Source organism: Melozone crissalis, unplaced genomic scaffold, assembly GCF_028551555.1.
Source record: "Melozone crissalis strain CALT ecotype California unplaced genomic scaffold, PUWL_Pcris_2 ptg000018l_1, whole genome shotgun sequence".
NCBI lineage: Eukaryota > Metazoa > Chordata > Aves > Passeriformes > Passerellidae > Melozone > Melozone crissalis.
In genome coordinates this window covers 8259563-8283034 of record NW_026535796.1, presented here as the reverse complement: position 1 = coordinate 8283034, position 23472 = coordinate 8259563, and the positions used below count along the sequence as shown (strand labels likewise).

Below are 23472 nucleotides of genomic sequence, written 5' to 3'. Positions count from 1 at the left end.
TCCAAGAAATTATATTGTTTACATGCAAAACTATTCCTAGTATTTGGCCAAATAAAGCTCTTTTCTGCATATTTTTTATGTACAATATTTTGTGATTTCTGCTGACTTCTAAATATTTTGAAGGAATAAAATATGCAAACTCACCCTAAAACTGGTAACTGTGCCATTGCTGAAAGTGTGGAGACAAGACAAATTCTTGCAGCTACCACAGCAAGTTGTCAAATCTTTTGGAGGCTGATAGACTTGGTTCTGCCAAAATCAAATGGATTACTCCTTGTATAAAATCACCTTGCAGCTCAATGTTTTACTACTGTAACAGGCAGATTTTTTTCAGGTGTCTGATTCTAGGGATATTTTTAAAATAACTTTCAAAACCACATGGCTTACATTGGCACTGCACACCCATGAGGCTTTTATAAAATACATTTAATATTAATTGAAGTAAAAGGGGAGAAGTTCCAAATCTGAGAGAATTAACTGGTCTTTCTACCATTTTCAAATGTGACAGCTTACTTCAAGAACCACTGAAATCTTCACTTTTTACACATTAGCCATTAAGTAAATATAAAATCAGGAAAAAAATCTGCATAATATTCCCATGGTAATGTATTATATCTTGTAAAAAGACAATGTAACATTTACTTATTTTATAAAGCTGTTTTCACTGCATTTAGAATTCTTCTTCTATTCATAGTTATTCTCTTTCTGATTCTTACTCAGCTAACGTCTGCCAGGAACTTGTACCAGTTTGCACATAATGCAGCTGAAGCTCTGCAGGGATGCAAGGAGGCAGCATGCCATTAATCCAAGGATGCATTCACTATCTGCTTGAATTTGTGTAAGATTCATGCAGCAGAGAAAACACTGGAGGGAGGGAGACTCTTCAAACTTCCATCAGAATTGTTGTAGCATATCATTAGAAGGAGATATCCTAATTACTCTTTCCAACTTGCTCTATGACTCTCATCTGCTCAACAAACCAATAAATCGCAAAGTAATTCAGGCCAATGGACACAAGACACAGATTTAAATTTCTGAATTCCTTACAGCTTTGCACTTGACAGCACAGTCTATGGAAGATGTGTTTATTTTGTAGTATTTAGTGGAAGGATCAACCACATTGGTACAATAGGAAATATGGCAAATGCCATCTGCACTGTGCTCCACGATCCTCTGCCCAGGAAGCAGCACTCCTCTCTCATCACTCAGGCAAACTTTGTCTCTCACTGCAAGAAAACACAAACAGCATTCTCAGGACATTCAGCTGGGCATCAAAACTCCACTGAAAACATTCCAAATGGTGAAACAGGAATGGAAAAAGCTACTCTACCTTTTTTAGACATTTTCAAACAAATCATTAATAGTAAACTAATGTTTTGCTGCAGTCACCAAATCTTTTCAAATATAGCCATGCATGAAAACTAAATATATAATATTTTATTTGCTGCACCCAAGTGACAGTGCAGGCTTCTTCAACTGTTTTATTTTGCAAGACTACTTCAGGATAAGAAACGTACCTGACAAATGTCTATTTATCCCCACTAATTACAGAGGACACAGAGGAAAATTAACACTATTTGTGAATTAAGTAAATTAATCCTGTCCTCTTCAGTGCCACGTTTAAAGTGAAAGCCTGATTTTTAATTCCTAATTTCCCTTAGCACTTGAAAGGCTATTTCTTTGAATTAAATTATTTTCTGACTTACCACATTTGTACTTCACACAGTTACAGACATTTTCTGTACTGTTCTGAAACAGTTCATCTATCTGAAGTTTCTGCCCCTACGGGCATAAAAACAGAAACAAAAAATTATACATGAAATAATAGCAGGTTTTCTTATTTGTATGACCTTTTTATTTTAAGCAACTTTCATGCAGAATTTGGGTAGCAGTATCTCTTGAAGGCTCTGCTTAATCAGCAGCCTGAGTGCATAATGTATGTTAACATTTTCACCATGACAAATAATATCAACTGTGATGCTTGAAAGCATTCAGTTCAACACTTTAACCCAACATTTTATCCTGACTTATCTATTCTGTGTGCATGAAAGCAGTCCTACTCTACTAATATACTGGGGCAGAATATGATAATAAAAAGCTCTGGAAATATCAGGGCTGTAGAGTACTGCAAAGTGTTTAGACTTAGGTGGCTTCTTAAAACTGTATATATCTTGCTCTAAAGATTTTTTTTAAAAAGAGGTGATGCTGTGCCATTTCATATTTCATGGATAAAACTATTATTCAGACACTGATAAAGAGATTTATTAAGAAATTATTAGAAGAATAGTGACAAGAGAAATTTCATACCAGTTTGCACTGAGGTTTGGGGATTGTTTCGCATGCACATTCTGAAACAAAATATATCAGAAACAGTAGGTTAGCAATTTATATGCCATTTGCTCACAACAGAGCAATAGAGAGAATAAAAATTCCAGATATAAGAGTCAGCAAACCCAACACAGTAACTCTTACAACACTTTCAAGGTGATAAATAACCCACTTTGGAAATAAATTCTACAGGATGCAAGAAAAGCAAAACAGGCAGATTAGGAAGTTCTGCAGCATGAAGTGACTTTTCTGTATCATTTGTTTGTGAGCAGCTCTCAATAGAGTAGCTGGCTGAAACCAAGGGGCCAGAGCTGCTGTCACCTCTCATTGTGTAAGGCAGCTTTGGTGAAAATCAGTGATTTTACCGCATGTCCGGAAGGGGCAGCACTTCTCCGGGCTCCACACCTCCACCAGGGACATGCCCAGCATGCACCTGAACTCAGGACAACGATGGATTTCACAGACTGAAATCAAAGGAAAGGAAGAACAATAAACACAATGTTGTCACTTGTAGATGAGTGGAAATATTAATCAAGATATAGTAAATTACTTACAATAAACACATCCAGATAACATATTTGACTGTTAGATTTCAATTGATAACAGTATGGAATACAAAATACTCTAGACAAGTATTTAAATAATTTTAAATATCCAGAATTTGAGGTCTGAAACTACTCACTTGTAGTGGATTCAAGGCCTGAAACTACTCACTTTTAGTTTCAGGCCTCAAATTCTGGAAATTTAAAATTATTAAAATCTGGATATTTCATGATACAGATATCAGAAAATGCTTTACACACATGAAGTTTTAAAAGTAAAGATTATTAGTTCAGGACTACAGATGATAGCTTGCTTATGCTTGTATCTCTAATCCACCACTTTGACACTGAACATCCACACCACAAAATTTCCCATGTTCTCTGTTATTTAAAATACTAAAATAAGGTCAAACTTACTGCATTGGTATGTAGGGCAACACCTGCCAGTAGTGTTGCCATCCACAATGAGAACTTCTCCTTCCTGACATTTGGGAATTTGATCCGAGCAAGCCCCGCATGCTGGAGAAAACAATTATTTAAAATTAAAACATTGGAAGAAATTTTACTACTGCCTAGAAAATTTGCTGTAGGTTTGTCCCAAACTCATGTTAAAGAGAGCAGAGGTACTCTGCATTCACTGAATATAGACCCAATACAAAAGGCTAATTTTCAGTGCAGCTTGCCCCTTTTTCCTTTGTTCCCTGCTGTAAAGAATCAATACATTTTTTGTGAAGAAACATGATTTTCCTTCCTTCCCCTGTTATGAAAAATTTTTCTAAATCTTCTCTCCTGCTGTTGTTTTTTTCAGGAATCTTCAATCCTCAATAGAATGCATCTCCCGTGATCCCGGTGTTATCCTCCCACTTGAATACACGACAACCACAACAGGAACTTTTCAATATGTACACTGCAAAGACTCATTTTATAAAAAAAGAGTCAAAAGGGGACTCTGCAGACAGTGAGAGGAGCCAAATGCTGGCCGCTGTTAATATACAATCAAACAATCTGATTACTATAAATAACAGAATGGTAATTCACATTTCCAATTAGCACTCAAATTTTTGCATGTGGAAGGTGCTTCCCTTCCCAGATATCTGTTTGAAAATAAAATTAACTCAACAGCACCTCATTATCAGATTATTATCAAACAGAAAGCAACTGCATGATAAGATTGGAGCTCATATACTAATGGCAAAAGTGCAATTTTATTATTGAATTAAGTCATGAAAGGCTAAACCCCAAAAGAATAAATAATAATAAATAAATAATAATAAATATGCATAATACTCTAATATGAGATATTTGTCATCAATTAAGATGGGCCATAGCTGAGACAGCAGGATACAGGGAATAAAAGCCTATATAACTTCAGTTTTCTTTCAGATAAAATATTTGTGTGTCTCGTTCACACTGCATATGGACAATCTCAAAAGCCCTGAATTCTTTCATCCACCACAAGTCCTTTACTTGACCAAGGAATACTATCCAGTTGCACAAAGCTTTTCTGTGACTCTTGATGGTTGTTAGTACTTTTAGAAAATTAATTTAATTAATTTTAGGTTGTTGGCATATTTTAGAAAATTAATGTCAATTTTTAAATCACTTTCAAGCCTTACTATGTTGGGACACCTAAAATACAAGGAGTCTTAATTGCCAAGGTAATAATAGACATAACTGCATATGCAAAACCACACTCAATCTCATGCAACCACTCAGGCTACTGTACCACATATATAGGAAATGCAGCAGGTATTCTCCACCCGAGCAGCAATTAGTGTTTGATCATGCTGACAGCTTGGCATCTGCTCCAATGGCTCACATTTTTCTGGATCACATTCTGCAAAAAGGGCAACAGATATATTCCCTCAGATGAAGCTCAGCATTCCTCTTGTGTTATGCTACATCCCAAGGAAAAGCAGTGTGGAGTACAGAGGTACTACAAGCTGCTTTAGAAAAGCTTTCACCTGGTATCCCAAGATCTTGCCTGATCATTTAACACAAGATTGCATCACATCTGCTCAAACTGAGGCACAGACCAACCCTGAGCTATAGACAAAAGTGAATTTTGTAAATGGCCATACTAACAATGGTACCTACACTACCCTTATCCTTCTGAGTCCATCAATTTAGTTTACTGAATGTCTCTTACAGAGTGCCCTTCTTTACCTTTCAAACGAAACCTACCACAAACGTAGCTGGGACAACAGGATTCTTCACTGTAGTAGGGGACCAACTTCTCCAAGCTGCTGCACTCAGGGATTAGGAGTTCACAGAGACTCTGATTACAAACTGTCACATAAAGGGAAAAAAAAGAGAACAAGCACCTTCTAAACTATGCATTTAGAGGTTGGGTGGAGCAGTGGCAAGCAGTATTTGCAGTTACATACCCCAAAACTCCAAATTATAGGCATATGAAAAACACAGTGGAGCAACAAAAAACTCCCATGAGACAGGATTCAAAAGGGCTCATCATTTGAGCACTCTCCATGGAGGCAACTTTAAAATAGAGCTGAGTCCTTGTGAGAATTAAGAAATGAAACCTCCTCTGGAAAACTCACTGCAATACCATACCACATGGTCAAAACATGAAAATTGCTTTCAGTTTCTTTTTGAAACTTTCTAAGTTAAGCAAGAATGAAGTGAAAAAAAAAATTTCTATAAATTTTTACTGCTCACTTTATAAATCAGATAAACAATCACTGATTTGTTTTTCCTCAGAATTATCCAGATCATTTGTTTGTATTTGGATATTAAAAATAGACCAGTAATCTCTAAATTTGATGGAAACAATTCATGTTCAATAAACACAGTGCTATTTCAGTCTTCCTATCCTCTACCTCAAAACCTACTGGATATTGAGCCAAACAGCTTCTACAGTTTTCTACATAATCTGTAAATTCAAACCAAAGCAATTTCCATTTTCTTTGAAAGTAGCATGTGTAACAGGAGAGCAAACCTCAGAGAAGGGACATCTGCCTATTTCAGTATGTGCAGTATTCACAACCATGAAGGAACACTCACTACAGATCTTCTGAGGACAGCATGTCTGATCATCAGGAACAAGCAAGGCCACTTCTGCAAATCGCTGACACTCCAAACTGTGGATCTCTGAGCAGTTGTGCTCCACGGGGATTATGGTCTCACTGTCAACACATTTTTGCATACAGCATCCACTGGAGAAAGAAGTTCTCCAGATCTCACCCACAGCATGAGGGGCTCCTGAGCTGTCTGTACAAGCTAGACCAGGACAACAGAAAACAGAGTTTTTTAAATTCCTTTTAAATTCCAATTTTGAGCACCATTTTTCCATTGTGGATTGGATCTATGAAGCATAAAGATTCCAGAGTTTTAAAGGTTTGATTATGTCCATCACCCCACAAAAAACTGAATGAGGAGACAGTCTGTGACTGAGTTTATACAGGAAAGCAAGACACTCAACACCTTTCAGAAGGTCCAGACCTCCCATTTGTTTAGTGTCTCCACTGCAAGGCCAGTCACTTAAAATCCAAATCAAATCCTTCATTTTTAAAGCAATGATCTGAAAAGAAGTTACTTTTGTATTTCCCAAATGTCAAAACTATTATTAATTTACAGTAGTTTAGCAGTTTGATTTATCATAAACTGATTCTTTAAGGTTCATATTGTTAGGGAGAAGAATTGGTCCATTATTTGGTGTGGTGAGGCAGAACTGCAGTGAAAATAAACATGAATGCTGGCAGGATACACATGTTATTATTGAAAATGTGTAATTAACTGCTGCTGCATGTCATTTGAATGGGTATCAAAAGGTTGGACTCTTGGCAAAGGGCTTGGCTGAAAAGGAGGCCAAGACTAGCATGCTTACAATGATTGAATACATAAACTTAAGCAAAGACTTTGAAGAGCATCCTCCAGCTGAGAGAAAGTGTGCAAAATTGTGCATCACAAGGACAACCCCTGCTTCCTCACCTACACAGTTAATATCTAGAATCCTCAAGTGAGTGACATATTCAGAACTCACACAACATCAAACCACCAGAACTCAACTTGTGAATAATGAAGTGTCTGACCACTAACTTGCAGAGATAATAAAGAAGAAAATCACATCCAAATATACCACATTTTTCTTCAGGAATACAGACAGCAGTATGAGTCCGGTGAAGGAGGGTCCCTGCAGCACAGACACAGCCTTCTGTCAGCACTGAGCAGGAGTCTGAGCCCAGAGGAGCCACATCCTTATTCTGACAGCTCTCTGGAACCTCACAGGCAGCTATGCATGGCTGGTAGGAGAAGTTTTCAGAGCAGGGGAAGGCTGGGAAGGAAATAAATAAATAAATCAGACATTGTTCAAGTTGTAATCCCACGAGGCAACACTAAGAGAATACATTATTGTCCTCTTGTCAACTTCCTGTGCTCGCCAATTGAGTTGGATCTACCTGAAGCACCAACACAGACCACTTATCTACATAACAAATTAAAACATAAGGAATCTGAACAAATTAAAACATAAGGAATCTGCAAGCACTTCTCTTCTTGTAACAACATTTTCATCAAGCTTCAGTTTGCATTTTGGCAGCAGAGTTACAAACCATGCAACAGTGTTGACACAAAATAATTCAAACTTCAAAAACCTTTTCAAATACTACACAGATCAATCATAGAGTGCTCTGAAGGAGTAATCTAAATAACTTGCCAAAGAAAAGGCATCACTCTGGTACAAAAATAAGTGTGATGTGTCCCTTCAAGATGGATAGAATACATATTTACAGCTATATTTTGTAAGAGCTCCTTTTAACAGTTATTGCTAATAAAATCCATACAAACTGAAAAATTTTTTTAAAAATTGGCTCAAAACCACAGACCTCCTTATGTTGTCACTGAAGGGGGCTTTTCCTAGGTGATCATGGACAGCATAAGGAGATGCTGTGATGCAGCTACAGATCCCATTTTGCCTTACATTTTAGTGTTGCTGTGGGAGAATTCTGCTGCCAGAATGCACTAAGATCTCAGGTTTTACCCCTTACACTCCATCTAATCTCAAAGGTGTTTCATTTCCCTAATCCCATCTCCAAAGGCACAGCTTTCTAGAGCAGCATCCAAGTACATGAAGCTTCAAGAAGTATTGGTATCTTCAACTTATAACAACTCTTAAATTAGGCAAATTTTGTCTAAAACCAGAGGTGGGCACACATGCAGAATACTCACGGCAGTAATCAGAGCTCCTCCACTCTATGCAAATATTGAATTTGTTGCACATTGCCACATAGGCAGCTAGTGAAACACATGGATTTTGAATGTACTCAGTGTCTTGAGCCCATATATCACAGAATTGCTCAGGTGGAATCTAACAAAGGGAAAAAAACAGAGATGGCACCTTCATAGAGGCTATGCTAGGTAGGAAAGCCTGACCTTTAAAAATATCCACTACAAAGAAGGCAAGAGTTCTTGGCTCATGGTAAGCCTTCATTAGTGTACAAAGATAATCCACTAGTATTTAAAAGTAAAACTTCCTGAACACTGACATGATTACACTCCTTAGTTTCATCTAAGTGCCAAGGTAAGAAGTAATACAGTTCTTCTAGTAGAAGGCACTATTACTTGGTTCCTTCTTACGTTTACATATTTACCTATTTTTGGTCTCCTCTTCATCAAAATTAGCTGTATATAAAAGGTCAAATGGTAAACGTACTCATATGTCCACACAAATAATTTATTTGCACACCAGGAGTTTGTTATTTGCTTTAGGCTTGATTTCAAGGGTTGGTTCTGCCCTCTCACATCTCCAAGCTGGAACTCTCTCTAGAGCCTTTGAGAATGCAGGTTCTCAGATTACCTATTGCAATTCTGGACTTGTTAAATTACTGAAGACTTAAGGATTAATTAAATCCTAAAACTATTTTCTTTTATGTTTTTCTACATCTTATTGATACAGTTGAATTATCTGTACAGGTTTATGAATTACGTGGTATGTCAAAACTAACAGAGGTGAAATTCTGAAAATTGTTTATTGCAACTCTCCTACCAAGCTGCCATACTCTTCAATTACTTTCACCTTGCAACTGTAAGCACACACAAAAATATACATCTCATTCAACAGACATGGTTACATGTAGCCTCACATTAGTGAAATTACCAAGTATACAAAAATTATATCTGAACTGCAGCTCTCTCAAAATGTAAGCTTTGAAATAGTTAACATACATAAGGGTGACAGCTGCTGAAGGTCCGGTTCAACACCATTCTTAAGCACTCTGAGCAGTCCATGACTGAGCAATTAGTTTCCTGATGCCTGTCTTCTCCAACATACTTTAACGTGTCTGGCACTTGCCAGCTGTCTATAAAAGTCGAGGGTGAACTGCTTTGGCTTAAAACTGTCCTGTTGGGAAGCATCAAGTCATTTTCCAAGCTTCTATCACAAAACCCTATGAATTACCAGAAGGAAAAAAAAAGCAGGTTAACACACGTGAAATATGTTTGAGGTGGTATATTCAAGAAAGTAAACATCTTTTCAAAATCTTATACTACATGACAGTATCACAACCTACAGCAGATTTAAAAAGTCCTCATTGTGATCAAAATACACAAAATTCAGAAAAATGAAGGAAAGCAAAAGTAAAGATGCATCTCTGAATGGAAATCTACTGCATACCAAAGAGCTGCTCAGAGAGCCCAACTAAGAAACTGGAACTTTGCTCCTAAGCTACACAAACACTAAACAAAAATGCATTTTAAAAAGGTTGCAAAGCACCTCCATGTATAGCAAAAAGTTAAAACTGTAAATGTTTTCAGAAAAGGGAACAACCATAAAATATCAGGATGCTTATGTGATATCAGAAGGCATCATATTTTTCTTTCTGTTTTAACTAAAATAGTAAGGAATTTTGAAACACTTTGGAGCAAAAGGAGCAACTTAACATGGACGGTGACTGTGGTCAGCAAAGAACATTCAAGTATTGCAGCACTCTCCTCAGAATATCCTTTAAAAACCAGCAGATAGAGAAAAGCAGAATGATGGATCAGACCCCATTCCATCTTAATCAGTTTCTGAGATTTTTGTATCAGGCTTCTAGAGTGTTTTCTTCTGTTGGCTGCACAAGAATGATCCTAATTCTTTATCTGTTCAAAACAGTATTTGTGGATTCCACCCATTTCTAAAGAACTGGTCTGTTTTACCATTTTTAGCAATTCCTGAGGACAATCAGTGACACAGCAACAGGCTTTCAGGGAGTAAAACAGCTTTCCAAACTGTGTCTGATTGAACCTTTTGAGTCTGTATTTGCAACACAGACAGAAAGTACATGATGGTTCTGAAAGACTTCAAAGGATTGCTGTCAAGTCAGGGACATCTTTTCTCACTTCTCTTACCCATTGACAAGGAGGTTTAAAACAGCAAAACTAAAACTCCACATTTTTCTTGGCAGGATCCGGTTGCAACTAGAACTGACATGCTTTAAAGCTTTATCACCGGTTTTGCTATAGAAATGTCCATGTTCCCCTCCCACATCCCTCATCTCCCACCCCAGCTCTTGAGCAGCTGCCACATTTGCCCAATCCTTGCACTGTAAAAGACACTGTTTTTTCTGGATCCTTCCATAGGATACTTGTGCTACAAACCTCTAATGGCCTTCTCAGTTTTAGCATTCCCATGAAGCTGAGAAATCAAGACCTACCAATAGAGCAGTTCAGCTAAAAGATGAAAGAATGCTGCTGAGAAAGCATGCTGCTAGTATTTGCACTAACACAGAAAGCACAGAAAGGAGTTCAGGCTGGACTAATTCACTCTGGAAAGATGCAGTACAACGAGCTCATTTGAGGCAGGCTCTGTAAGTGGCACCAGGCAGCACTGTGCAGGCAGACATGCAGAGAACATTCCAGTCAGAGGTGAACACCAGAAATACACAGCACATTCCCTGAAGTTGTACTTGCAACACCATCCACAGAATGTGTTGTCATCCAGTCAAAATGCCTCGCAAACCAGGAACATGATGTTCCCTATCCTCCCTACACAGTAAACAAACAGGTAAAGGCAAAAGAGATTCTCTCGGTAACTTGAATCAGGCTTATTATAAAGATCCACTGTCTTTGTTGTCTTTTTTCTGTTTTATCTAGTTACAATACCAATTAGCCAAACAGAGTGAGAACAGTACTGAAAACAGAAGTTAGGGCAAATAAGAGATAACAATCAAATTTCAAAATGGTATAAATTCAAACTCTCTTTGTGAGAGACACATTTCTGTCAGCAGGACTGGAAACTGGACTGAGCTATTCCTGGTATTTGATACTGAGCTACAGGCATTTGCCCTTTCTGAAACTGGAAAGATATCCACTGTAATTATATGATCTCCTTAATCCTGATTTCCAGCTTCAATTTACAGTGTAAATTTACAGATAAATTTACAGATGCAGCTACCAAAGTGGGGACTTGTATCAGCAAATACATACTTGCAAAAGCTGTAACACCACCAGCTTATTCAAGGCTGTACTTTTTAGAAAACATTAAAGCAAGGGAACAAAGACCTAACAGTGCAGACCTAACAGTGCAGTGCACATAACAGACGTAACACAATGCAACATTATTAAAAAATTCCCTCTAAAGTATTTTCTTCAACAGGTAAACTAACATTAGTTCTCTGAAGTTTACATTTCCTGGGAGTTCTGACCTTTAGAAACTGAAAATAGCATGTACCACTTCCTATCCGATGGCTATCAAACCCTAAATCTGTAGATGACCATATTTGAAATCATGGACTTTGATCTGTCTTGCTTATTTGGGTTTGGCTACTGCAATCATGCCTGTGGTTCAAACAGAAGCAACACTGTGGGCAAAGAGTGATGAGAGGAATAAACACAAACAAAATTTCAGCAATAAACAAAATTAGTAATAGATTAATTCTAATAAGATCTTAAAATTTACAGTGATCTGCAATACGTTTTTGGGACAGATCCTGCAATAAATAATTTATATAATTAGGAAAATGTGTCTCCCTGGCAAAGCACCTGAAATTCTTTATTTCTTGCACTATTCTGTACTTACCACATAGTCCCAAAGTTCTTGGTTCTCTGGTATTATTCAACTCAATAATCATCACACCTGTGTTGTGAAACCACTGAATTCTGATTTTTCTTGGGGTCTCAACTGCATACTTGAAGCCTGAATCTTCAACTTTGTATCCATATTTTCTAACAGTAGGCCAAGCAGATCTTGAGTTTACTGTTATCTAAACAACACACAGAAGAGAGATTAATGGTTTGGAAGAAGAACTAAGGCCATATTTTTGACAGCTTAGGAATCTAAGTCCTAAGCCATTTCAGAAGCACCCAGACTTTCCTCCATAAAGTTAATAAAGGTACCAAAGGTACCTGTATTAACTTTAAGGCACACAATTTATGTGCCTTACTCTGAGTCTTATTAACTACCCTTGGATCACAGTTTGGCTCTTTGAATTTACCAATAGAAATTTACTTCACTACAAAACTGGCACTTTTAATCATAAAACCTATGGTGTTCTGCTCTACTCATCGGTATCCACATGAGGAGGCAGCTGACTGCAGAAATGAGGTGTTACCTAAAGGAAAATAAAACCCCTCAAAATACTTACTTTTCTGCTTAAACGATTGATAATAATTTGATTTGATTCATAAGTGAGGTTCAACATTGCCAGGCACAAAGAAGGTGAGTTTGAATTACTCTGTGGAGAAAACAAAAATACATCACCCATAACCATGATGTGCAAAATCTGAATACATTGGTTGCTTACTGGTTTTAGATACGAGGACATTGAGGATTTTGGGAGATTATACTATTAAGAGAGGAAAACCACTGGTGATTGCAGTTATAGGTCATGACTACAGAGTTTCTCTGGATAAACAAACAAAATACTATGACCTCATTGTTTCCAGCAACTGTGCTATATTATAAAGTCTTGAAATTAAAACTGAAATACAGGTTTTCAGGGAAAAAATCTTATGGTGGACTAGCTGTTTGGACAAAAAATCCCACAAACTACATATCTGAAGGTCTGCGAGGATGAGACTGGGAATGGTGAATCTGTATGATATGTACAGCACAGAAGTAATGGATCAGGAACAAATGCACACTTCCTGAGCTACATAAGGGTGAATAAAACAGAAGGTATTGAATACAAGAGGAAAACAAATCTGAACATCACACACACATAGTCTTCATATCATTCATATTGAGCTTCTGAAATTAACTTCCATTAGGTGAAACCTGGAACCAAACTTTGCAATGGACATTTATGTAGACATCAAATGACCTCGCCTCCACAGGAGAGACTGGAATTAAGGGGAGTTTTGAAAAGGCTCACAGGAAATGAACTTCTCATGACAAAAGCCAACCCACACTACCCCATCAGATAGGATCCCCATTAGGCTCTCTCTCACTCCTGTGCCAGAAACTTGGAATGCACAGGGTGATCCCATTCAGTCTGGCATTCCTACAGTCTTTTATGGCTCTGAAGATGGGTGTTGCCAGCTCACTTTTTCCAATGAATATAGATAAAAATCCTGCATTGAAAGAGACTGGTGGTACACTGGTACAACTGTGGTGGTATTGGTAATAAGACAGCACTCACAGAAGTGACTAATGATGTAAATCCACTTGATCTCCCATCACCTTGTCCATATTACACATACCACAGGACAACATGGCCCTACCTCTCATCTTCCAGCTGTTTCACAAGGAACTATGCAATTACAGCCAGGAGTTAGAGTGTTATACAATTCATGAGTATTGTGAAATGCAAGCACAATTAATAGATATTGCACAGAAGTGAATAATAACCACAATATAAGGTATTATTATGCTCTTGCCTTTCAGATACATCTTATTAGCAGTACCAAACACCTTTTGTTAGCTGATAAATGTTAGTTACCATTCTACAGTCAAGGACATGGATGGTTATAGTTTCATCTGGAGTTTGACTAACAATGTAGGATGCTTCTTTGAATAAAGCCAAATGATTCCCATCATAGGTTACAATGCTCAGATCAGAGAAAATGGTGCAACGACCTAAGGAAAAAAAAAGGAAATGTATTTTCTAACTTACTTTATCATTCCAGTAAATCTTACGACATATGAAGATAAACAAATTTCATAAGATAAACTAGCTTACTAAGAGGTTCATATATGCAGCACATATTTGATATGGGTGCATCTTTGTAAATGGACAGCAGAATCAAATTCTGCATATTTTCAGAGGGGCAACCTGCAGACCTCTGCAATCAGCTATTTCCTTACAGTTCTTGCCAACAAACGTTTGAAATTTTTAGAACCCCCAAACTAAAAAAAAAAAAAATCATGAGTGACAGGACATCATGCCAGATGCATAGATCCCCTGTAGCCTTATTCCTCAGTTTCATTTTTCCTGAGTCTTATTGCTAAAGCTTTTGTGCTTCAGTGGGCTTGGAATCCTATTCCAAGTTATTTCAAACTCTAAAGCCTAAGCAGAAGTTCAATTGCTAACAGAGTCCCCAGACCACTAACAGGAGTAGTTAACAGTCTAGGAAATCTTTTCATGCTGAAGTAGTTAAAAAATGAACCAAAAAAACCTGTAAAAAAACCTGTATTGATTAGGTATTCCCTGATTAGAGAGATGACAAGATGTGTCTAAGTCAGACCTAAACATATCCACAGCAGATACATAATGCTGAGTATGTTAAAAGAGCATTTTTATTTTATTTCCCCAAATATAAAACTACACTTATAAATTTCCTTCATCAATGAGTAACCCAAAAAATGTGCATCTTTTACTTCTATGCTATGGTATATAAGTGTCAGCTCTTACCCTTCTTACACATGCATTGAATTATTACCTGAATGCACTTCAAAATTACTGCAGAATTAAAACTTACATGCACATTCCCACTTTGGGCAGCATTTGTCACCATTTGTTTGAGTAGCAAATCCCAAAACTCCACAGCTGGGTTGAGTAGCATTGTATGGGCAGTTCTGTGACTTATTAACCTGGATCAGCTGTCCATCCAAACAAATGTGTTTTATGCACTCACTCTCTGTGATTGGCTAAGGCAGATTCAATAAAAGACAGAGGTTACCATTCATACCAAAATAGTATCACAATATTGTATAGTTTTTGTTGAAAAAGGGATTCACATTCTTCAGGCACAGAATACTTATTGATCCCCATGCCGCTGATGGAAGCTACAAGTAAAGAGCACCTTTGAAAACCTGACCATTCTGAGGATAGATTAACATTGCTGATCTATAGTAAAGATGAGAACAGCACTTCTGAATTTTTAACTTTTTTCATTGTAAAGTTGAGAAGCTAAAATGGGGAAGGAAACAAGCAGGAATGGTAATGGGGGTGTCTGGAAAGATGTGCTTTAAAAAGGGCAACGACATAAAACACTGACACTGGACATTATGAAACTTCTTTTTTGTCAAAAACCCCATTCTTGTAATAATCACACTCAGAAAACTGAGGCCTGAAACCCAGTGTAGTAAAACATTTAGAAAAAAATATTTTGCATAATGAAGTTATCCAAGGTTTCAGATATAAGGGATAACAATCAGGCTCCCTTGTTTGATACAGATATTTTAAATCCTAAAGATCAAGGCATGGCTCACTATTTTATATTTTAATCTCTGTGTAGAAGTAACTAAGACACGTTCCAAAGCAGGCAGGGAATTATTTATATCTACTCACTGTACAAGTTTGAAGAGTTGCTGTTTCTCGAGGCAACATAAAAGGTGATGCTGCAGCTCCTGCCATGGCTCCAGCTATTGTCAGTCCATCAGAAAATGTTGCAGTCAAGCCATGAAGTGTTTTGGTGGATGAAGTAAATGAGGAAACTGATGGAGCTGCTGTGTCATTTGGATGATCAGGTATCATTAGCAGTGAGCTCACAGATGGTGTTTGCATCTCAGATGTTACTTCAAATTGTGAAGTTTGAGGAGTACTGACTGATGATGGAGCTATAGAAGAAAACACTTTTGATTCAGCAGGTGAACGTGCAGTGGACAGAACTGAAGTTGTGTTTGTGAAATACAGAGGGTAAAATGTCTGAGGTGTAACAGTAGCACCCTGAGTAAGGACAGACTGGAATCCTGTCATTAATTCTGACTCTTCAGACTTCACTGTGTCAAGGGCCGTGGCTCCTTTTGCTTCTGAAGTAACAGAAGGAGAGCTGGAGATGGGCTCTGTGACTGCTGCTGCTGTGTCTGAGGCTGCTGCTGCAGTACTGGGGCTTTGCCCAGCGCTGCTCATCCCTGGAGAGGCTGAAGCTGCCACTGAGGAATGGGCCTCAGGGAACAAGGCTGTCCTTGGCAGGGTCATGGAGCTGGAGGTGGTGGCTGAAGGTGTGACCTGCTTAGGCAACACCACAGTTCCCTCTGTACCACGTTCCCTTGATGTGGAGCCCAAAGCAATAGGAACTTCTCTTGTTCCTGGTGGCAAAATCATTGAAGAGGTTGATTGAGAATCCGATGAAGGTGATGCTTCAAGTGTTTGTCTTGAATCAAGTGATTTAGTAAACGAGGCTTCATGTGTGAATTTTAGATCTGTAGCTGTCTTTTGCGTGGAAAATGAAGGAATTAGTTCTTTTTTAATTTTTGTTGAAGAAGAGGAAGTGCCAAGCACTTCTGGTGAGAAAGGGGGAAATTTGGTGTCAAAAATCAAGTCAGCTGCTGCTCCAGCTGCGACTGTAGGCTGCAAAACAGAAGTTCTTGATACAAGTGTAACCGCGTCAGTTAAATGCAAATATTTTTCAGTTGGTAAAATAACTTTGGTAGGACCTATGGAGGTAGGTAACACGCTTGAATGAGAGCCTTCAGGCAGTGAGGTCTTCAAGGAAGTCAGTTCCACTGTAGCTTCAGTTGTGCTGAAGACAGGGGATTCTGTTAGAGATTCTGCAGGATACTGGTGAACTTGGCTTGTCAATGAAGGTTCAGAGGTCTGATGGCCAAGTTCTGTAGTCTTCTGAGTAGCATAAGGTGGTATAACAGTGGTCCTTCTGGTCTGTACCACAGCTCCTGAAGATGCCTGCAAGGAGAAGGGGCCTGCTGAAGGTGGAGGCAGGGATGGCTGAGCTGCAGCTGCTGGAATTTTCACTGCTTCTGTCACACTTTGGACTGCAGGTTTTAATGCTGTAGAAACCATTTTAGTTTCTACTGAATATTTTGGCGTGGTTGTTACTTCTGGTAGCAGTTGTGTTAAAGGTGAAGAAACTAATTTATCTTCTAGATACTGAGAGGTGGAGAAAGTGTGAGAAGGCTTTGTCACTGGAAGTGCAACAGAAGGGGACAGAGAGGACTCTTCTTTGCCTGTCATTATTTTTTTAGTTGTTATGACCTGACTACTAAATTCAGAGGTTGTGGAGAATGTGGCATCAGTGATATTCACTAGTGATTTTTCATCTGGTACTGTTGTTATTGACCTTGATTCTAATATAGAAGATAAAATAGAGAATGTTGGGACTGGAGAGGTCTTCTCTGTTAACGCAGATTTTCGTATAGTTGTTCTAGGATATAAAGAGGTTATTTCATGGGATGTACTCTTGGGACTCAGAGTTGTCAGCAATGCTTCTTTTCCATCTGAGGGTAGTGAAGGAAGAGAAATGTTTAAAGAAATTAGAGAACCTGATGGTGGAAAAGACAAAGCAGATGGCTTTCCAGTAGACATGGTAGAAATACTTTCTACTTGTGATTTATCACGAAGTGTTGTCAACAATGTGGTTTCAGTCCCACTAAGGAGAGCAAGTGGAGATCCAGTGATGGATGTTCTTTGAGGTGACTCCCTTTCTGTAGCTACAAAAGGAGCTGTGGTGGTTTCCTTGGTTTTCATTGCTGATGTTGTAACACTACCTGAATATGCTGGACTGCTTGTCTTCACTGTACTTGAAACCAGAGCAGACTCGTATTCAGTAGATATTTTTCCAGAAAACAAAGTTGACTTTGTTGCTATTTCAAGAGGGGATGTTATTTTGGATGTCACCTTAACAGACAAAGGTGTCACACTGCTAGTCTCAGCCATGATAGGATATTTAGTGTATAATGTAGTCAGGAACTCAGTTGTGTTTAGAACCTTGTGTAAGGGATATCCTGTAGTTGAAACAGTTTTAAATGTTTTTTTCAATTCACCTGAAGCTGGAGAAGCAGGAATAGGAGCAGATGCTGCAGGTCTCTTTGTAGAAAGAATGAAGGATTTCTCAGTACTAGAACTAGGATGTGGTGAATAGGGAGGGAAATAGGAACTTGACATATGCTCCACATGAGATGTTATTTTTGGGATTTCCTTTTTATGAGTTGGAAATGATAACAAAGTTGTTTCTGATGATCTCTCTCGGGTTTGTAGAGTTGTCATCTTTGGACCTAGAGCTGTAGTGACAAGAATCTCTGGAGGACCAGTCAGGTGTTGAACCATTCCAAGAGGAGGTCCTGTCGTTGTCTTTCCTACTGAAACAGGCGGCGTGGATGTTGGTGAAAATGTAGTCTTGTCACTGTGTCTGGTTGAAACAGCTGCTGCTCCTGTTGTTGCTGAAGACACTGGCTTTAACAAAGATGAAGTAGTGAGCATAGGAGAAAATGATGTCACTGTAACATTAGCTGCTGTGGTAAGAGACTGTTCTATGCTTATTTTTGTCCCTTCTGAAGCTCCTGTTAAGTTTACTGATGGTGTATATGAAGGCACTTCCACAGGTGATGTAGAAAGCTGTGCTACATATGCAGTAGTTTTTTCTGTTATTGATTCAAATGAACTGGGTGTAGATGTTGTAAGTCCTTCTGGTTTTACTTGTGCTCCTTTCGTGGGAAGTGTTCTTGTGGCCATTTCTGATAACTCCATTATTTTCATTGTGACTGGCATTTCTGTTGTTCTAAGTGGTGCCCCAGTAAAAACAGAGGTAGCAACTGGTTTGCTCTCCGTTTCTGTTCTCGTGGTGACTGCAGGTGCAGCAGTTGCTGTCTGAGGTTCTGTAGCCCTGAGCACTTTAGTGGAGCCACTACTGATCAGCTGTATCCTTGTGGAAGTTTCTGAAGTGACGGCAGAGGGAAACAAAGGAGAAATGTCAACAGAAGCAGACAAGCTTACACTAGATTTTGTTGTCCCTGTTGTTCCTGTAGTGCTTCTCCCAGATGTTGTTTCTGTCGACTGTAAAGAAATAGTTGGCAATAAAGTTACAGCTGGAAGCGTTTTGTTGGATGTAATAGTCAAAATTTCCAGTTTCTCTGTGGTTGCTGTGAGTTGCAATTTTGTAGCAAGTGTTGTTTCCCTGTCCTTTGCTTCAGGCACGGGAAATGAAGTTACCTCTTCACTGATCGCTGCCAAACTTGCACTTGGTGTTAAATGTGGAACTGCTGAGGTTTGAGTGCTGAGAAGCAAAGGTGGGCTGTCATCTGCAGGTTCAATGCCTGAAAACAGACACAAGAGAACAGCCTGAAATTGGTGAATAATTATAGTGATGGAGCCAGCAGAGTTCTAGGTTAAATGGTATCACTGATCTTTTCAATAGCCTTTAAACTTCTAAAACTCATAGACGAATTTAAAAATAAATTCTTTAAATCATTTGCTTGACATCTAATGTCACTGAAATATTTTATGAAGAAAGAACAACTTTCTTAGTTTAAAATTTGTCCCATATTTTTGAGGAACTAAATTATTTTAGCTAAAATGTATGCTTAGTGAGCTGAAGGTTCACATAACTAAGGTCACAGTTACACAAAGGCAGCGATATTTAAAATTATGACTAAAGAACTAAATAATTATTAAGCTAAGTCTAATATATGCTATATATATATAAGTTTTCAGACATACAGTCCTCAAAATACACGCATTTTTGAGTGATTTCATCCAGCAACATGTTGAGAGGACAGGCAGGGATGCATCCTTCCACTCTAAAAGAAAAACAATTAGTATTAACCAGTCAAATAGTATCTTCTGGATCAAGAATTCAATTGCAGAAAAAGAATCTATATATAAAGTATAAGCAGACAGTCTGGTACACCTGAGTGTACTCCTTCAAAATGTCACTGCCATGGCTTCCACTCCCACCCAGATCTAAGGGAAAACATGAACTCTATGACACTCAGCTTTTGAAATGAACAGTCACAGGTTCAAGAGTGAAAACTACTGCTATAAGAAATACCCAGTATTTTTATATGTCAAAGTCTGCGCGTCAGTTTTACCAGATTTAGCACAAATTTCACATCACAGGAAAAAGCAAGGCCAGATATAGCTGCTGCAATGACATAATGGAAAAGCAAGGGCACAACTGTTTGAAACAAAGTTGTGATAACCTCTCTTCATTAATGCTCTGTAATACTCCCAAAATGAAAGTTACAAATATAGCAGTCATTTCAGAACCTGACAGTACACTAAAGGCTGAAATGTCATGTTTATGTGGCTACAGCAGCAGGTTTTGTTCCATTCCTTTCCTCTTTCGTTTACCTCCTTAACATATCAGGACTGCATTCTTGGGTAAGTGTACATTTGGGCCTTGTATTCCTATTATCCTGCTTAAGTGTCTTGCCTAAACTACACACTTATCCATAAAAACACAGACACTTACTTTGGTACAGTCTGACAGTTTTTTCCCAAAGGGTCCCTGCATGTCTTGAAGCAAGGGCTTGTGCAGGCATCATAACGCCATTCACACGTGGAACGGGACAGAAGCTTAAATTTGACATCTGAAAAACAACAAAGATCTGTTACTCTTACATTCCTTTCAGCACTCACAGATACACATCAGTAAGAGGCATGCCTTACATTCACTGTAGCATCTACAGACACAGTGTTTATTGAAGGACTTTCAAGTCACACAGCAGAAACACAAATTCAAATGCACACCAGCCCTCCCACACCTCCACGCAGAACAGCTCCCTGCACAAAGCTGGGTTAGCCCAGTGGCTCTTCCAACACCTGCAAGATGTACATGCTATATCTGGATTTCAGTCCCTGCACTATGAGAGCCCACCCCAGCTCTTCTAGCAGCAGCCAGGGCAGGGCAGTGACATTTCCTGTGCATTCATGCCTGCAGAAGACAACCATCATCTTATAAGAATCCCTTCTAAACTGAGCTCAGAGAAATGTTGTTCAGAGCCTACAAAGAGTAACTGCTCTAAAACAATGTTTACATTAAGCACCAGAAATAAAAAAAAAAAGGCAGTTAATTACTTAGAAAGAACTTCCATTTTTGTGGGGTTATTTTGAAGTGTTTTTTAAGTTTTCCTGATCTTTGCTTGACTGAGATACAAGGAGTAGCTCTTTTACAGCTTCTTGAAGACAGTCAAATTTTCCATGAAGATACTGAGAAATTTTTATTCCTGCAATTTAGGGAATCTGCACTTATTATTAATTATCACTATCATTATTAAACGTTAATGGCTTCACTTAAAATAAAAATAATTCTCTTAAAGACAGAAATCAAACTCAGACAAAAGGGTGTGTATGTTGCCATCTAGTGTTACCCCTTCTACATCTCATTTTATCCAGGAATGGAATTTGTCACTCCTTTTAAAAATACAATTCTTATGACAGTTAAATATGCATTTCTTATGTTCTCATAAGAAGTTAAGTACACATGACTGAATTCTTCTGTGACCCCTTCCACTGACACCAATATAAGTTATATAAATCTAATGGGGGAAGGGAATTTTTGCCATACATTTTATTGACCGATGTATGAGGTCTTGTATGCATGGACTCGTTGAGTGGTAAGGTTTAAGGGCAAAAGAAAATACATACCAGAAATACAAGGTTTAAGGACAAAAAGAAAATATATGGCAGAAAGACAAAACATATCAGAGACACATTGGCACAGGCAATCACCAAAAGTAGTGATAACAGTACATAAATCCAAGTTGAATCTAGGAAATCTCATTCATTAGTCTACCCTGGATTAAGTAAAGAGACAAATCCATAACTTTTAACTCTGGCCACAGAACTCACCATTAACCACACAGTAAGTTTCAAACACAATAAAAGTACAAGAAGACAGACTGCAACCGGATGAAGACTGACAGTTTCTCAATTTAGCAGAATGGTGGCCATGAATTAACACTTCCAAATGCTGGGATTAACATACCATCGCCGATTCTCCAAATGAACCTTGACTTTTATGAAATGATAGCCACATTTTCCTCAAGATTTCCTACAGACTAAGCTCACAGAGTTTGGTGGTGTTGCATGCCTTGGTAGGATTTAGGGTGAATCTCCACATAAATGCATAGCATTTGCTGAGTGTTTCATAAATGCTGCCTTCAGTCAAGAATGAAGTTATGCTTGTTCACAAATTTTGTGTCTACTTCTACAAAAAGAACTGTGGGCAACAAAGAATTTGTAAACTTGGTAATTAAAAATTGCTTTCAAAGATCTTTAGAACCAAAGGAAATTTAATTTTCCAATCAAGAGATTTTAGAGAATTGAGTATGCAAGGCCAAGTTATACTAGTATTTTTAGTATACATACTACATTAAAGAGCGCACCAAATCACCACAGCAAGAGTTGAGTATTTGTATGAATTGTTTTCCTTTTTCTCAAAAAGTTTTCAGGATGTCTCTGTAAACCCATAAGGTATGAGGATATCTGTGCTTTTTTATGAATTGCGGAAAAATTCTTTATAGTATTAAGAAAACATCAATTGAATAATTCATCATATTTAGAGTTTTCACTAATGTCACCCTAACTTCTGGAATGCCTCAGCATCCCAAGGATCAGGCCACTGTAAAACAAAACAAAACAAAACACAAGACAAAAACACCTGCTCTGCACTGGTGCAGCCTCACCTCAAGCCCTGTGTGCAGTTTTGGCCACCACAATACAAAAAGGGACATTCAGCTGTTAGGGAGTGCCCAAAGGAGCAATGAGGATGGTGAAGGGCCTTGAGAGGAAGCCACATGAGGAATGGCTGAGGTCACTTGGTCTGTTCAGCCACCTCCACCACATGCTTCCCATTTTTTTAATACTTAAATTCCCCTTCCAGCAACCAGTAACACGAGCTTACTGCAGCCTGAGCACCAGCGGAGTTCCCTCACCGCAGAACAATGATTTGCAGTTTACACACAATGAATCGAGCTTCTCGTACCAGGCATGTGCTCCTCAAAAGGATTTGTCATGGCATCTGGAGACAGCCATGTGTCTCCTTGTCAAGCCTAGCAGCATTTGCCTCCTGTTGACAGGGTGACACAGCAAATCCTTCCCAAAGTGGTGACTGATGTTCTGGGTGACAGTGGCCCCAGCTGGGTGATGTGCCAGCTGAGCCCACAGCTCTCTTACCCAACAGGAGCTGGCACATCAAAAGGCAGGAACCCCTTGTGGGAGCACAGGCATGAACATGGCCAAAGACAATACATTAAAAGGTATTTCCCAACTCCATTGCTTTCGCATCTTCTTGAACATCAGAGAAGCATTTTCTTCCCTGTAATTTATGATTTTCTTCTTCAGGGCTTTCAAAAATAAAACTGGGATGACAACAGCAGTTGCTACCATTTAATGAAGATTTTTGATATTTTGTCACTGACAGACCATGAGGTTCTGCTGAGCCACAACCGCATTTCATAGTAACTTGGCTGCTTCTTTTTGTGAGTTGACAATTCTTACTGTTCACAAGCACCTTAATTTTCTATGCTGACTTGCATGTCACAGGGACA

General features: G+C 38.5%; 1 protein-coding gene across 1 annotated transcript in view; it reads right to left on the bottom strand.

Annotated features, from left to right (window-relative positions):
- OTOG (otogelin) overlaps positions 1–23472 on the bottom strand; it is a 91797-nt gene that overhangs the window by 7628 nt on the left and 60697 nt on the right. The window contains exons 34-52 of the mRNA XM_054275921.1: positions 20394–20511; positions 19640–19719; positions 15536–19236; positions 14724–14892; positions 13745–13881; positions 12449–12538; positions 11884–12067; positions 9051–9271; positions 8055–8193; positions 6967–7161; positions 5892–6107; positions 5055–5159; positions 4597–4707; positions 3288–3389; positions 2694–2792; positions 2308–2348; positions 1707–1782; positions 1048–1226; positions 145–249 (exon numbers count right to left, since the gene is read on the bottom strand). Coding sequence (XP_054131896.1) covers positions 145–249; positions 1048–1226; positions 1707–1782; positions 2308–2348; positions 2694–2792; positions 3288–3389; positions 4597–4707; positions 5055–5159; positions 5892–6107; positions 6967–7161; positions 8055–8193; positions 9051–9271; positions 11884–12067; positions 12449–12538; positions 13745–13881; positions 14724–14892; positions 15536–19236; positions 19640–19719; positions 20394–20511 — 6068 coding nt within the window. The remainder of the gene's footprint in view (positions 1–144; positions 250–1047; positions 1227–1706; positions 1783–2307; positions 2349–2693; positions 2793–3287; positions 3390–4596; positions 4708–5054; positions 5160–5891; positions 6108–6966; positions 7162–8054; positions 8194–9050; positions 9272–11883; positions 12068–12448; positions 12539–13744; positions 13882–14723; positions 14893–15535; positions 19237–19639; positions 19720–20393; positions 20512–23472) is intronic.